The sequence below is a fragment of the Amborella trichopoda genome, unplaced genomic scaffold (assembly GCF_054954075.1).
Source record: "Amborella trichopoda isolate Santa Cruz 75 unplaced genomic scaffold, AtrichopodaSantaCruz75HAP2 v2.0 scaffold_141, whole genome shotgun sequence".
In the NCBI taxonomy this organism is placed as follows: domain Eukaryota; kingdom Viridiplantae; phylum Streptophyta; class Magnoliopsida; order Amborellales; family Amborellaceae; genus Amborella; species Amborella trichopoda.
In genome coordinates, this window is record NW_028283098.1 from 8,421 (window position 1) to 26,014 (window position 17,594).

A 17,594-nucleotide genomic window follows, 5' to 3' on the forward strand; every position below is an offset into this window, starting at 1 on the left:
TCCGGCTGGACCCCGAGTAGTATTCGGGTCCAGGTTTTGGAATGCGATCCGATTCGTCGGGTCCAAAAATTGGACCCATATTTGTACCCATCGGGTCCTGGGTTTATCCTGTTAGGTCCAAGGTTTGGTCGGGTCCATTGCCACCGTCACTATGAGTTTTTTTGTTGTTTTTTTTCCTTCCATTTTTTACCTTCCTATACCCATATTATTGGGAACGATTTCGATCCCTCTGATTTTTCGTTTAATAGCTAAAGATGACTACGAGTCCTTATTGGATACAGTCTTTAATACACCCAAACGAATAAGGCTTGAAGTATTATATCTCTAACATTTTACGGGGTAAGGATCGGGTACACCCGAACCCGACCCACCGGATCGCAATGTTGGACCCCTACCCGGACCCATGTTATGTATACCCGGTGGGTCTTCGTTCAAGTTCGGGTCCATTGCCACCACTATCTTCAACACTGCCATGATTCAGTTTTTTTTAGTTGGGAGCCGTTTTGGTGTTGTTTGTGTACCAACCATACCCCGACCCAAGAGATTAATGCAATTACGGGCGGCAATGGATCCCAACCAGAAACTCGATGGGTAGACTCTACCTCGGGTCTGGATATGGGTCCAAATTTTGGACCCGAAAGGTTGGGGGACAGATAGAAGGGGAGTAAAAAGGACCTAACTAACCAATTTTAGAGAAGTATAAAAGGACCTAGCTGTGAAATATAGAGAAACGTAGTCGATGAAAATATGAAGAAAGTAGTATAAAAGGTCAGAAATCAGCAAAAAAAAAAAAAAAAAAGCTTGAAATGTAAAGTGGGGAAAAAGACTCCGAAAAGTAATGAAGATGGGCACTGGAGTAAAGCCAACCCAATACTTACTAAATTAGAGAGAAAAAGAGAAAAAGAGGAGATGCCTTATAAACCAAACATCTCAAAAATCAGAGAGAGAAGAAATGCCTTAGAAAATAAAAGAGCGCTCAAAAACCAAAAGCAGGCCTCCATCTTTTGTTAAAATGAAATCAAAGGAAGACTCTCTCCACTTCGTATATTTCCTTGTATATCTGAAGTAGGTCTAAAGCATAAGCAAAGCATGGGTCTTTAGGGTTACAAAATGTCCCCGAAAGAGGCTTTCGATTTTCTGAATCAGTGTCCTAAAAATCAGCCAGTTCAACTCGGAACTGGCGGGCCAAACCGGAACATTGCTAAGCGACTTGGTTTCAGGTGCCTGCCATGGCGTCAATGTTGAAGACCGGAACATTGCCAGCCTTTTTAGTTTCTGTTTTTCATGTACATTGCAGTTGGTCTTAGTGGTTGTTTAGGCAAGACTGGGATTTTGACTGCTGCTTTTTTTTTTAACATACTCCCGCTCTTTATTTTTTTGGAGGCCAAGAAGAGCCTCTCTCGCCTTCAGACCGTCTGACCTCGAGGAGGTGTGCCATTTGACAAGGAAGGGTTGTTTTGAAGAGGACAAGACCTTCAGTGCTTTCGCTAAGAGATTGGTTCAAGTCGATCGCATGAAGTAATAGTACCATAGGGAATGATATGTCCATTCCATGATTTGGATCAACACAATACATCTTAAATTAGTTTCAGGGGGGAATAATGATATTATCACTGTTGGCAAAACCGGACGATCCAAGTGTTTCGTTAGATCGCTTGGCCGGTTCCGGTTTTGGTCATTTGGGCAATTTTGGCGATCGATTGGTATTTAAAAAAAAAAATCAAAAAAATATATATAAATTCTAAAAAATAAAGAATTTATTTTGTAATGTATTTTTTAATATTCTTTACATTATGGTAAAGATTAAAAATTGTTTTGGTCTCACTTTTTATATTTTCCCTTCTTTTGCAGAAAATTTTAAAAATTCTGCTAGGCACAATTCGATTTGTTCAAATCTATTTTTTCATTAATTTTCAATTTCATTTTAATGCGTTTTGTTTTAATCATTTTTTATATACTCTTCATATTTTAGTATATATATTTTTGTATCTTTTTTATTTTTTTCAACACTTTTTTGAAGGTTCAGGATTTACTCGGTTAGAATAGTTGAATTGGCCGGTTTACCGATTAGGTCTGTTAAACCGCTTCCGGGCCCATATCCAGTTAACCGTTCGGGTTCAATTTTGCTTTACGAATGCTGCCATGAACAGACATCAGCTATTTAGTAACTTCGTACGTATTTATAATTCAAATCTTTAGAATCTCTCAGTGGATTACGTAAAGGGTGCAGTTAGCGAGAGGCCGGTGCATTATGTAAAAATGTAGTTTTGGCTCTGGAAACCCACCCCTACATGGTTCGATAATTTATTTCCGATGATGGGCGATAATTTAGTTCCAATGATGGGTTAGTGTTGTAATACTTAAAAACAATGTTCACAAAATAGGGCGATCTAATTGCCTGGTTAGATCGGGGAACCTGCCATAGGCAGGTTCCGGTTTTGCATAGTTTTGTTGATCAATCGGTATATAAAAAAAATTTAAAAAAATGCATATAAATTTTTAAAAATAAAAAAATTGATTTTTAATATATTTTTTAATATTCTTTACATTATGGTAAAGATTAAAAATTGTTTTGGTCACTAATACTCACTTTTATATTTTCCTATCTTTTTCATAAAATTCTAAATCAATTTGTTAAAATCCATTTTTTTTTAGTAATTTTCAACTTCATTGGAATGCGTTAGTAGATTTTAATTTTCATCTTCATTTGAATGTATTTTAATCATTCTTTATATGCTTTTCATATTTTAGTATAGTATTTTTTGTATCTTTTTTTTTTACTTCTTTCGACGCTTTTTTGGCAGCTCGGGACTTGTCTGGTTAGTGCTGTTGAATTGGGCCGGTTTAATGGTTAGACCAGTTAAACCGCTTCCAAGCCTATTTCTTGTTAACCGTTCCGGTTCGATTTTGCGAACATGACTTGAAAATGAATGATCTCCATAATGTGCTATATTATTTTTAGAGCTTGAAATAGAAATGCATAAGAGTTTTTGGGGTTGAAACGATCGATTAGATGGTTCTTCTAATCCTAGTAACTATATTTTTTTAATAAGTTTTGGGGTAATAAGTTTTTTGAGGTACGACTTTACTTTTTAAGGTGAAGCCTAAGCCCTAAATAAATCTTTTCCTTGTGTAATTGTACTATATTAATTAAAAATATGGTATTCTTTCTCTCTTCTCCTCAACTCAATTGGAGAGGAACTAGTGTTCTCTCAATTCGTTTCTTCAAATTTTCAATTCGTTTTAATATTGTAAACAGTGTTGGAAAACCTGGAATGGCCTGGCAGATCTGTCACCGGAAAACTGATCCGCTTTGCCGATCTTCAAACACCATTACAAACACTGAATGCTAGTTTAGGGAACCGTTAAAAATGATCCAACTTTCCCATCTAAGAAAGCATGGTCAGTTTTATCGAGTCTCTTAGCCCATCTATCGAGTTCCTAGATTTTTCATCGATTTGGGAGGTGATTGTGTATTTGGCTCGATCCAACTCGGTTGCGATAGTTCATATGGATTCACCGGCAATTTTGATTTGTAGGGGTTCTAGAGCTACGGACATGGCCATTAGGTTTTATATTTCATTTTCAACAGATCTATAATTGTTATTATTTTAAATGTAAACAAAAATTATATACATGTATATTGAAAGTTTGAGGTCAGTGTTCTAGGTGACCACTATAGTCACCATCCAATTGCATATATTGAATCTGGGTTGATCTATCCAATGATCATGATTGTATTTTGTATTTGAATTTTAATACTTTTATAAATTAAATTCACTTGAAATTTTTAGTGTGTACTTTAGAAAAATTGGCGAATCTAATAAACATATTAAAAGAATAATTTATAAAAGATAGACCAAAATACCTCTGAAAATTACAGGGATATTTTGATCAATTTAGTTCTTGTGAATAATTTTTTAAATTTTTTTATTTAATTTGTCTTGATGAGAAGAGCGGACGATACAAATTTCAAATGATTTATATCTGTAGAAAAAAATTCAAATATGAAATACAGTTTAGATCGGCCCATATTCAATCTCAATCGTTGGGCTTATGCTATTTCATCAACTAGTGGGCTAACAAGAACTTTTCCCATATAAGGAATTCGCGCCTAAGGGGACACACTTCTATGATGGATGGTGTCCCTTGACGCGTTAAACATCCAACTTGTTAGTGGATGATAAAATTGATATTGTTAAAATATTATTAGAGAGAAAAAAATCTCATTTTTTATTTTTAGGGTTCCGTTTTTTCTTTATCCAAATTTCTACTTATCATATTTTCATTTCCTAAAATGTTAATTCCTAGGAATGGACTCAAGTATTGGTGGTTACGGTAAAAGATGTCAATTGTCAATATGACATCTTCAGTTCACCCTTCCCCCGGTGATATACCCAAAACATAAAAATAAAATTTTAAAATTCAAAATCCATCTCTAGGTTTTGGACAGAACTCATTTAAATAAGGATGCAGTTAGCATGCGGCAAGGCCGCACATGTAGAAATGCGGGCTTGGTAATAAATATGGTTTTTAAATATAATTTGATTCAAATTTATAATATTTAACATCATGAATATGAAAAAATGAATAAATTTTGAAAACTAAAAATGATAATTTACCATGTGATTAAAATCCAACTTTAAGTCATAAACATAAATATAGAGAGAGAAAGAGAGAGAGAAGAGGGACGGGGGGTTATATACCATATAAACTAAAGAAAATATCCTCATTTGCCATGTGTTAGAGACCTTAATAAAGAAAATCTAAATATAATAGGAAATTCTAGAACAGCTTTAACAAAACTTGAAATGCCAAACTTGTATCTCCAATGAACAAGTGGTGTTAAATATATATTTAGTAAACAAGTAGTGATTAAATCAATTTAGTTGTAACTTCATTTCACATGCCCTTGTCATTGTCAATTGTGGGACGGGAATTTTTAAGTGATAAAGAGCAAAAACATAAAAATTGCGTAGGAAGCTGCAACATCATAAGAAAGAAGAGAGAAGGTGCCCCTTCTTTCTATTTAACACCACTTGTTCATTATCTTTTCTTTGCTGTACCTTTCTCCCTTATTTCTTTTGATGTTACGCTTCCTAACCTCTTTTACTTTCTTTTTTTTTATTTTTTTACACATTGTATATACAAAGTCTACTCCTCTCAAGAAAAGAGCCTGAGTCTAATTGGTGAGGGCTTGATCTAACAACAACAGCGAGTCTACGTTATAGACTTTCAGTATTAAAACTACACATGAAAATAAAATTTAAGATTATCACAAAGATTTTCAGTATTGAAACTACATTTATTGATACTATTTAAAGGTGAGCTTTACTTTGATTGTTTAGAGCCCAGGCTCTATATAAATCGCACCCAATTCTGCTTGAGGTCTCCCATGGTGCAGTGCATCATTTGAGGTGGGATCTAAAGTTTCTACTTTTCTCAAGTCATGGGCTCAAGTCAATGTCATGTTCCCCATGGTACAATGTTTTATTTGAGGTGGGTTGTAAAGTTTGTACATTTTAAATGAAAGCCTGTAAAAAGCACTAAGGAGCTAGGTCAAGCTGCACATAAAAACACTGATTTTAACCCTGGGTTCAAAGGTCAGGCTAACCGAGCCCATGCTTTCAGACTAGATTTTATTTTTTTTAATTAAAGGCAATGGAAAAATTTTATATAGAGCCAAGGCTCTAAACAATCAAATTAGAGCCTGCCTCAAAATTTTCACTAAAAGAGGTTGTTTTCATGCCCAAATATAATCAAAGTGATCATCTCGACATCAAGATGCATGGACATGAGAAAAAAAATGGATTGCAAGTGTTGGAAACAATACATTTTGTAATGCATTTTTAACCGTCAATTTTTAAGATTTTCAAGTTTTCATAGATCTGCTCAATCTACACTATTTTGTTAGCTTTAAATTTTATATTCAAAGATGAATATATTTGAATGCTATCACAAAGATTTCCAATATTGAAACCATATTTCGGGACACTATTTGAAGATGGGCTTTACTTTGAGCCTCGGCTCTATACAAACCACACCCAAAGGCAATTGGCCTCCTTGTGTACCTGGGCTTTACTTTGATTGTTTAGAGCCTCGGCTCTATACAAACCACACCCAAAGGCAATTGGAGGTCCACACAATTCCTTTCATAAATGCGAAACCTTTTGCATTATAGCAGTGGAGGTCCGCACATTTTCCTTTCGCTTTTTACTTCATCTGAGCATTTGACGCAGTAAAACTTTTTATTTGGCATCTAAGTCCATATTATCGGCATCTAAGTCCATATTATCATGACACCAATGAATTGGACCTAAAAAAAGCCCTCTCAATTGAGCTCTTTCATGCTCATTTATCCATATTTTATTGTATTATATTCATTAGCACCCACCAATGTATAAGACTAATCATGCTTAGAGCTCAACTAGCTTACGGTACGTAACAAATAAAGTAAACACACAAGGATGGTGCTATTGGCGCCTATATTTTCACTATTCCAACATAGTTTATGGGTGGAAAAGTGAGAATGGAGGTCTTTTACGAATTCGACCCATGTTTTGAATGAGCATAGGATGATTAATAATGGAAATTGAATAATATTTTCACCGATGCACCCTACCACCCATCCCTCAAATGACAATTACAATGGCGTGTGGATTGAGGTTTAAAAAAAATTGATTTAACACCACTACTTCTTCCTCCTCCTCTTTTCTTTGCTGCACCTCCTCCCTTCTTTTCTATGCTGGTTCCAAACCACTACCTCTGATTCTTCATCTTTATCGCTCTTTATATGCAGAGATTAATCTATTGCATCATTAAATATCATTGTGATATCTTTTTTTGAGCAAGTTCTTGAACCAAAACTCTTACTCCCCTTGGTTTTATTGATCTTCTTGACTAAATCAAGGAGTGTTCCTACTGTTCACCCTGCTTTTTTTGATATTCTTTTCGGCTGAAACAGAGAGCTTTCCTTTTGTTCACCTTGGTTTTCTTGATCTTCTTCTCCACAAAAACACAGAGCTTTGCTTTGTTCACCTTGGTTTGGTTAATCTTCTTCACCAAAAGGACACTTTCCTTCTACTTGGTTTTCTCGACCAATTGGGCTTTTTACAAGGTGCTTTTGTTTAGTGTCCCAAGGCTTGTGGCTACCTGAACTATTTCATTGTGTTTGCCTCTCTTTTGCTACCATCAACCATGGAAATTGCTACCGGCGTGCTCCAAATTGTGAATATATTTTTGGAACCCATCACTCGACAGCTCGGATATCTCTTCAAATGCCGGGAGAAGGTTGAGGAACTGAGAAATGAGAACGAACTGACTTAAGGTCCAAATTCCTGATTTGGAGGCGAATATTGAAGCAACAGAAAGAAGTGGGAAGGCAGCCACAGGTGAAGCACAACAGTGGTTCAATAGGGCACGAGAATTGGAACATGAAGCAGATGAAGTAGTTGAAAGATACCACGACAACAAGTGTTGCTTTGGAGGACTCTGCCCAAATTGCCCCTCCAACTACAAGTCAGGTAGACAAGCAACAAAGAAACTATCCCAAATCACTACTCACATCAATCTAGCAAATACTGTGAATTGGAGCATGGATCGACCACCGCCAGTGGGGAGGGAGATGCCTACAGCTTCAATCACAGGCCAGTCAACATTTGATAAAAATGTAACTAAGATCCTTGAATGTTTGAGTAACAATGAATTGGGTGTGATTGGCATTCACGGTATGGGAGGCGTTGGAAAGACAACTGTCATGCTGGAAATCAACAATAGTCCATCACAAAATCAAGGATTTAAGAGAGTGATATGGATCACTGTGTCAACAGATGTAAATATAACTAGAATTCAAAAAGAAGTAATGAAAAAATTGGGAATGAATGTTGAAGATGAAGATATGATTGCAGAGAGATTGTTTTCTGCTTCGAAGGAGCAAAGATTCGTGCTTATATTAGATGACTTGTGGGAAAAGCTGGATTTGAATGCTATAGGAGTCCCTCGCCCAAACCCACAAAATAAATGTAAGATTATAATAACCACTCGATCATTAATAGTGTGCAATCGGATGGAAACTGACCTCAAAATTAAAGTGGATGTTTTATTAGAGGAGGAAGCATGGATCTTGTTTCGTGAAAAAGCAAGAAATGTGGTAGGTCTCCCTTCCATAGAGCCCATCGCTTGTAAGGTCCTCAAAGAATGTGGTGGCCTACCACTCGCCATCATCGTAGTCGGTTGTGCGATGAGAGACAAGGATAATGTGCATGTGTGGGAGAATGCACTGAGAGCTTTACGGGAAGCAACAATGGAGATTGAGGGCATGGAACGTGAAGTGTTTGTGCCATTGAAGTATAGTTACGACGAATTACAAGATGAAAACATTAGGCAATGTTTTTTGTATTGCTCCCTATTTCCAGAGGACTGCGAAATTGAAAAGGATAATTTGGCTGAGCGTTGGATGTGTGAGGGGCTCTTAGGCAGAGTGGATAGTGTGGAGGATGCTAGAAACAAAGGCCACGGTCTAATTGAAAAGCTGATTGACTCATGCATGATAGAGCAAGTTCGTAGAACGGATTATTTTGTGAAGCTTCATGATGTGATCCGAGATGTTGCCATACGTATCGGCTCCACAAGAGAGGGTGGGGGTTTTATTGTTGAAGCAGGATTGGGACTGAAAGAAGCACTCAGGGTTGAAGAATGGGGAGAGGCCCAACGTATATCGTTGATGAGTAATGGACTAGAGAGACTTCCAAATCGGCCAGTGTGTCCGGTTCTCACGACATTGATGCTCAGAAAAAATAGAAATTTGAATAACATTCCGGAGGGTTTCTAGAAGCCCTAAAGGTGCTTGATCTTCATGGAACTGGCATCAAATGTTCTCAATTGGATTTTGTTGGCCTTGATGTTGTTCCCAGCTTGAAGAGCTTGGAATTTTTGTGCCTCTCGAATTTGCGAGTTGTGAGGAGAATTTGGAAGGGAGATGGAGACCATCATCTTCTCAATCTCAGATTTTTGCTTATTGAAGATTGTGATGTATTGAAGAATGTGTTATTGGCAAATGTGGTACAATGTCTTCCATGCTTAGAAGAAATGGCGATAATGAGGTGCAGAGGATTAGAAGAGATAATTAGTGGGGGGCAGGTAGGCCAAAACATCACCCTCCCCGAATTAAAAAAATTGCAATTAAATGGTTTGGTGAAATTGAAGAGTATATGTGAGAATGCGCCTTCATTGGAGAGAATATCTGTGAGAGGGTATCCCAAGTTGAGAAGGCTCCCTCAAGGTCTCCGAGAAGCAGAAATGCTAAGACTAATTGAAGGAGAAAAAGAATGGTGGGAGGGATTGGAATGGGAAGATGAGCGTACCAACTCTACTCTCCTCCCTCTCTTTGTCGAAATAAAAAGTTGACAGGGATAGCAAAGTGGGAGTGGTTACAATTACATTCACCCGTGAGGTAGGTAAACCTCCAAGCCTATAACTGGAAATCTCTCTCTCTCTCTCTCTCTCTCTCTCTTCTTGAGCCCACCTTCATGCCTATTGTCTCTCTCTCTCTCATAAAAATAAATGGTGAAAGCCAGTGTATGAAACATCGTATTAGTGGGGCAGATGGCCACCCATTGATCTCGTATTGAATCGTCGGATCGCCAATCAAGATTGGTTTGGACTCAGCATCTCAGATCTGGATGCTTGGACCTGATCTGGGTCTAGATCCGGCATGGACCCTATAGGGTTCGGTCGGACCAGGTTGAGTCGACCTGGTATGAAATATTATAAATCATATATAAAACATACATTTTTTCACTAGATTTTATTTATTATCATTTTTACTAGAATAAAACATATATATTACATAGTATATAACTTAATGTTTTTAAATTTTTAGACCCTGGTCTGGGTCCAAGTAAGCCCAGGTAGGTAGGTTCCAGAACTGGGTCGGGGTCCAATCGACACAAAACCCCTATAAATTATAAATATAAGTCATAGCTCAAGAAACCACCCAAACAGGTTGTGTTTAAGGTTTGAAGTTTTTCCAAGTGATCATCTCGACCTCAATATATAGAACTATGGGTAAAAGATTTAAAGTCATAAAATAATGTATTCTATAACAAATTATCTGGACCTGTCTATTTCCAAAATGGTTAGTCTGTTCAATTCTTGGAACTTTATCCTTCGTAGTTACAGGTTAGCATGCCAAAACTAGGTCTACATAAATCGATGTATTGCATATTATAATTTGATGGAGCTTGATGAACCTATTTTTTTGAATAAGGCATAATGAACCTATTGCATTTTGAATATTTATAATCACATACTTATGTTAAATAGACGTGACTTGTTTAATTTTGTTTACATAGGAATATGTTTTTTTCTTTTGTATTCATTGTATAACAAATGTAGGATCACATTCGAGAGTTATTTTTGATGCGATGAAGTGACATTATATTAATACACGTATAATAATCACAAAAACTCACTCGGAGTGAGTGAGTAAGGGCAGGCCACAGGTTCGGGTGGTTGTACATAAAACACTCTCTCTATCTTATGTGACATCTCCCTCAACCAGTCTTCGGGTGAGTCCTAATCTTCATGCTAACAAAGAAGTCCATAAACATATCCCTATGTGTTTATTTCTCTCCATTACTATAAGAGAGATTAATCTTATATCTCTATCTCAACCCTCCTCTTTTTTTTTTTGAAGGTTTTGGGCTCTTTCCTTGGTATATTAGCCTTTTAGTTTCCCTGTTCGTATATTGCTTGGGTGGAGGGAAAGTTATCGCCAAATATCTATTCTATTATGAAATCCGTTTACCTATATGTTTTTTATTTGCCTTCTCAATTTTTCGAAAGAGCCGTTAAATCAAGTTCTCTTTTATGTTTCGGCTTATATTCTCACTAATGTAATTTCCATTACAGATGGATTATTTGACGATATATTCAATGCTGGAAACCGTGTAAAGAGAAAGGAGAGGGTATGACTAGGGTAGAGAGAAATAGGGCAAAAAGGTCAAAAGAAAGAAAAAGAAATTTTAACTTAGAAATGTGCTGACGTTTTCCTCTATTCAAAGGGCATGTTTGTTTTTCTGAAAGATATCTTTTAGAAAGTTTAATGTTTTTAATGTTATGAAAAGTTAAATGCTTTGTTCCATAATATTTGAATAAGTTCTAAGTACTGTGTTGATAACTTTCTGGATATTAAGAAAGTGCTGGGTACTGTGTTTGAGAAATATATATATATATATATATATTAACCATATAAATGTAAATATATAACATATATAAAATAATATAATATATAATATAATGTATATTATATATTTGATAAATAATAAATATTATCTATATAATATAATATAATATATTTATATAATATATAATAATATAAATATTATATATATTAATATAATACATATATTTGATATATTTAAATTCATTTAATATATTTAGTACTATATATTATATATAATATATATTTAATATAATATATAATACATATAATATATAATCAATATATACTATATAATATAAATTATATTAATAAAATAAATATAAATATATAATATAATATATAATATAATATAATATATAATATTTATATTATTATATTATACAAAATATAATATAATTATATTATTATATATATAATCTAAAATATTATAAAATATAATATTATATACTATTATATTATATAATATTATGTTATAATAATATTATATTATATTATATCATATTAATAATACCAATATTATGTTTTTATATCATACATAGTGAATAGCGATCGATAAAAAAGTTATTAAAGATTAAGTTTCTACTTCCCCTAGGAATTTATTATTTCACTTTTTAACAAAGGAATGCAAACTTTTGTTGAAAGATTAGTTTTCGAACTTTAGATGGAAGTGTGAAAAAAACATAATTTTTTAAAAATATGAAATAAAATTTTTAGAAAAACAAACACGTCCAAAGGGTGTTAGGATTTCTCACTTACAAGGATGGACCATTTAAAACTCACGCACACACTAATGCTGTGTATCTAAAATACACATGATCATTTTTCATCTATTTCTTCCCCTCTTTTTGCTTTGTGACTATAAACTTCTTCAGCTCTCTGATCCAATGAAATTTAATATTAAGAATAAAAAAAATAATCAGAAAATGTTACCCCTGTTAGAAACACTTTAATTAATCATCTAGACCTAGAGATGTGTGGATATAAAAGAAAACGATTTAACTTGTAAAAAAATGGTGAATCATGTAACACATTATCTAGACCGTCTGTTTTCATGATTTTTAAGTATTTATAGATATGTTTAATCTGTACTATCTTGAAGTTTTAAATTTCTTAATTTTTAAATTTCTTAATTAAGGGTTGACATAGATTTTCAAGCCATAATAAGTGTTTATGGCAGTTTGGAGGAGTGCCTTACTTGGTTAAGGTCGACACTTTATATATATCACATCCCTTTTAAAATGGAAAAAGTTTATATAAAGTGTCAACCTCATGCTATACAAGTAAGGTGCACCTAAAAAAGCCACTAGAGAAAGCGGTTCCTATGCCGGGAAACCCTCAAACCAATCATCTTGACCTCGAGTATTATAGAAAAAAAACAAAAACAAAAATTTTATTAGTAATAAAAATAGTTCATCTTCTAACACATTATCTGGATCGTCCATTTTCAAGATTTTAAGCATTTATAGATTTACTTGATCATCACCATTTCTGAAACTTTAAAATTCATAATTGGGGGCAACAATTGATTCTCATATAATCCCATTGCATGGAAACTGCATTTTCGGCATAGTTTTGAGGTGCTCCTTACTTCAACAGTTTAACAAACCTCACCCTTTTAAAATAGTGTGAAAATGGCCTCACGAGGTCTTACCAAAAAAGCATCTGACCTAGCAAAAACGAATCCTTAACCTTAAAAATGTGGATATATGGAAATCACAATTTTATTTGATCAGTGAAATTTCAACTTATTAGTGCTACACCATGTTTGGATTGCAAAAGAACCCAGGAGTTATCTAGAAATTGGGAATAAATCGTTGTTCTCGTAATTACTGAGTTCATGGCAGCATGTTGCTGATAAACAAATCTGAACAAATGACAAATTCCAGTAAATAGTGGAGCAAACCAAGTTGAGCCATTTTTAACGTGAATAGTGGAGCAAACGAAGTGACTTTTCACTCATAAATGGGAGGAGGAAAAACATCTTCCGAAAATTGGGCCATGAGTCCAAGACTCGGCCACCTATGCAACCCTCATAACTGTGTGTTGTTTGTCACCAATGGCAACAATTAGGGCTGGCAATGGGTTGGGTCCGGCTGGTCCTGAATCAGATAAGGTTTTGGACTTGGAACCAATTTTTTGGGTCTAAATTTTGGACTATACTCGGATCCGAGGTCTGGTCAACCCGTCGGGTCCCAGGTCTGGTCGATCCATTGCCACCCGATGACTGAGTTTTTTTTCTTTTTTTTCTTACCATAATATACCTATATTATTGGCAACATTTACATTATTGCACAACATTTATGAATACCCACATATACCCACTTTGCTAACTGTTTTACGTGATAATTGGAAATTGCTAAGAAACAAACGTATGGGCAATATTTATGAATACCCACATATACCCATATTATTTGGGTCGGGTGCGGCTTGACTCGGACCTAGAACCAGACCCAACCTTTCGGGTCTAAAATTTGGACCCATACCCAAACCTAAGATCGGGTCTACCCATTGGATCCCTAGTTTGGTCCGGTCCATTGCCACCCCTGGGCAACAATGGACATCCACTTTGGTTGTTCTTGCTAATGCTATTTATAGCGTACTGAACAGTATGCCACAAATAGAACAATTTTCTTTTCTATAGAGAAAATCTTAATTTTTTTTATCTAGGTGATTGCTAAGAATAACTTTGATTCTTAAACTGTCTAGCTAAGAATTGATTTTTGAATTATGTTCACAAACAAACATTTGTAACTCAATTTGAATAGTTAACATAAAAGCACCACGGTACAAGGAACAAGAGACAATGACTAATGGGCCTTCCCCAACTTGGGAATGCCAATTTATTTATAATCAAAGATGAAAGCTACAAAACATGCAATCACAAATATTAAAGAGTGTCAATTTATTCAAAATCAAAGATGAAAGCCACATAACTTTCAAATACAGATATACCAGCAATTAAAGCAAATAATAAATCAACCAACAAAAAAGAGAGAAAAGAATAATGCCTAGGCACATTTGAAGCCCTTGGGGAGCTTTTTCCCACAAGTGTTCACCAATAAACTTAATGCCACATCAATAGCATGCTTAATTCCCAAGATGTTTGCCTTGAGGGCAGTGCAAAGGCAGACTGCTGAATCCAAATCAACAAGGCCATCTAAAAGAGAGCAACACTTTTTCCAAGATGGACCACCAATGACCAAATGGGCCACCCCATCTAACACATCAGCACAAACAGCCAGCTTTAGGGTATCCTTAGGGCAATAGGGGTACACAGAGGGTGCACTAGGACTTGGCTTATGATGGTGGTCCTTAGGAGTAAGAGGGGAACATGGCAAACAATTTGAGGTCACATAGGCAAAGAAGAAGAGATTTAGAGTGAGGAGAACAAGGCCAAAGACTTTTGGAGTCATTTCCTCCCCTTAAACCAACCTTCTCTTTTGCTTGTGTTGAGAAGGGCACTCAATAGTTGAGGACTTATTTGTGTGTGTTTTGCATTTGGTATAGAAGAGTGGGTATTTATAGATGAACTGAGCTAAGGGATGAGATGCTTAAAGTTACTTGAAAAATATATGTCCATGTGATCATGGTTTCCAACAATAGCTGTCATCACTAGCTAGAGCAACATATAAGCCAAGAGTTTGAGTTACATAGACCTTTCAAAATGAATTGTTCTCTGTGAAATTTCTTAGAGTTCCCATGTGAACTTGCTCACTTTCTAACTGTCTTTCCAATTCATGAGTTGGAGTTACTTTCAGTAGATGCCATCCTATTACAACTCAAATATGTCCAATTTGATAGGTTTACTAGACTAGAAATACTGTGGTAGTGGTGGTATTGATGACGATGGCTTTCGCAACTTCCCACGTTAGAATCGTGCTCCTGACCTACCATTTTTTTTTTTAAAATAAGAGTATCTGTCTGGAGAAAATTTTTATTAAAAAAATTTGCATATCAAAAGATTCCTCACAATGTAAATCCAATCACTTGCACAAGCAACTATTTACATGTAGAAATCATTTTGTGTGTCCCTGTGAACAATAATAGATTATAATGCTCTTTGACCTCAAAAATCAATTTTGAGGTATCTGAGAGACTGAATATCAGTCACATATCAAAGAATACTCCACATATAATGCCTCAGAATAATGTTCTTCCACTCAAAATGAATGGCAATCTCCTCCAAGGAAACATTGTTCTCAAAAGAAAAAAAGATTTGGAGCTCCAAAAATGCTCCAAGTCTATTGCCCCTGCCAAACTAAATGTATAATGTCCATTCGTATGGGCAGTGAACACAACAGGCTTTAAGATCTCTAGATCAAATTTTATTTGGAAAAGCCCTTGTAAAAAATAATATCTTCTTAAAAATTTGCCTAGATCTTCACAATGTTCCAAATCTATTGCTACCCAAAACTCAAATCTGTGTTGTTTATTTGAATGGACGATGGATCTAAGAGGATTCAAGGCTTCTTGGAGCTTCAAATCAAATCTTATCTAGAGGATTAAGAGTGGTGACTGAGTTTATTTATTTAGGTCCCTCAACTTAACTTAAAGGAGGTTTATGAGGTAGAGGTGCATTATATGTAAAGATTCTCGGATGCTCTGATACCAATTGTAGGAAATGGGTGCATAGCAAATCGGACTAAAAATTGAAACGCTTTGGTTTCTTATAACATAGCGTGGATACACACTTACATCAACTACATCACTTTCAACACACGACTAACCAACCACATGCTCGCCTCATGTTCAACACACAACAACTCAACTACAACCCCATGCCCATGCCCATGCCCATGCCCATGCCCTACTCGTACATCAGTTGTCAACAACTCAACTACAAGCCCATGCCCATGCCCATGCCCTACTCATACATCAGTTGTCCATTTCATATGCCCAACCAACTCACACCCTCTATTATTGTATTACATTGCATTTGCACACGCACTTACAAATGAGACACAGAAGCCCCTATTTATCAAGCTTTTAACCGCCTTTCCATATGGTTCTTGGTGAGCCATATAGACCACCGCCTTATATTCCTTTTTTAGTAAGGAAGAAAGATCGGTTTTTAACTAGAGAGAAAGAGGGGTTGCGTTGCTCTCTACATTATGGCCTAATGTTCCTAGGGATATACAACACAGATATCTGGATTGGTGCTTCATGTGGCTTGAAGATCATCATCATCAACATTACTATCATTCGAGCTTTATTCCAACTAACTTTGACGTTCGAATATTTAAATGCATCATATAACCATACGGTGCGCTTATAAAATCATTGCCACGATTCACAAACTCGGAACCGAACCCAAGCTCAGGGGGTAAGGTTGGTCTAGGACTCGGGGGCTCAATTTGGCTGGTCAAAATTTGAGGTTAATTTGATTTTTGAAAAATTATTAAAATTTAAATATGATTAGTAATGATGAGTTATGAGTGAAATACAACATAAATTAACTCATGGACGTTGTAAACTATTTTCTTCTCTCCCTTTAGTAATTTGCAGAATATCTCTTCATCCCCACTTCTTTTCTCGTTATTTTTGTTTGTACAAGTGGTCCATTTGATAGTTCATCTCAACCACTTGGCAGCACCTCTTGTCTGAACGTGGGAAGGAGTATAACGCGTGTACTAACAACTATAAAACCTTAAAGAGTATGAGACATTTGTTAGGTGTGTGGCCATTAAAGACCTTATGAGTGTTTGTACATGAACTTATTCATATAGTAGAACATGTACTCAGTGGGAGTGTGGTCTTGGGTAAACCATACTAAGCAAATGATGTTTGCTGATACCAGAGTGTGTTTTATGAGCTAGGTCAGTTTGGTCTTATCGGTTAAATGTGTTATCCCCTGATGAGGTCAGAGTATGTCTAGATGAGTGAACCGATGGACTGCATGACCTATGTGTGTGGTGGAAGCTTCTAGAGATGGGGTCAAAGCCTCATCCGCATACCATCACATGACATGCACTTTGATAGCTGTTTTCGAGAAAGAAAACCACCTTTCAAGGTGAAGTGTGTACATGTATGGGAGATAACCCATATACACCATCAAGCAATGGATTGCATCTGGTCTAAGTGACCTCGGTTCATCTCTAAAGGAGAACCTGAAATCCATAGACTGAGACTAAGACCCCTTGCCCATTTGTCAGACTTTGATGACCCACTAATGATTCATTGCATGGACTGTAGGTCATGGGCAATGCTGTGTCGGTTTGAGAAAACATGTGTGGTTTGTGGTCTACAGTTGAAGGTGGAGTACCCAGGTGCACATTTATTTCTAGACCATATGTATCATTTTCCCATCAAAGTATTTAATTATGTTTATTTTAATACTATATGATTTTTAGAATTGTTATTGGAATTTTTT

At 35.6% G+C, this 17,594-nt stretch overlaps 2 protein-coding genes across 2 annotated transcripts; one reads left to right on the plus strand and one right to left on the minus strand.

Moving 5' to 3' along the window:
* Positions 1 to 7,197: 7,197 nt before the first annotated feature.
* Positions 7,198 to 9,405, plus strand: LOC148778907 (disease resistance protein UNI-like). Its single transcript, XM_088857183.1, has 3 exons — positions 7,198 to 7,227; positions 7,328 to 8,726; positions 8,831 to 9,405. Exons 1-3 carry the CDS (start codon positions 7,198 to 7,200, stop codon positions 9,403 to 9,405), a joined length of 2,004 nt encoding a protein of 667 aa, XP_088713309.1.
* A 4,827-nt stretch (positions 9,406 to 14,232) lies between these two features.
* On the minus strand, positions 14,233 to 14,637 carry LOC148778908 (14 kDa proline-rich protein DC2.15-like). Its single transcript, XM_088857184.1, has one exon. It carries the CDS (start codon positions 14,635 to 14,637, stop codon positions 14,233 to 14,235), a length of 405 nt encoding a protein of 134 aa, XP_088713310.1.
* Positions 14,638 to 17,594: the final 2,957 nt, after the last annotated feature.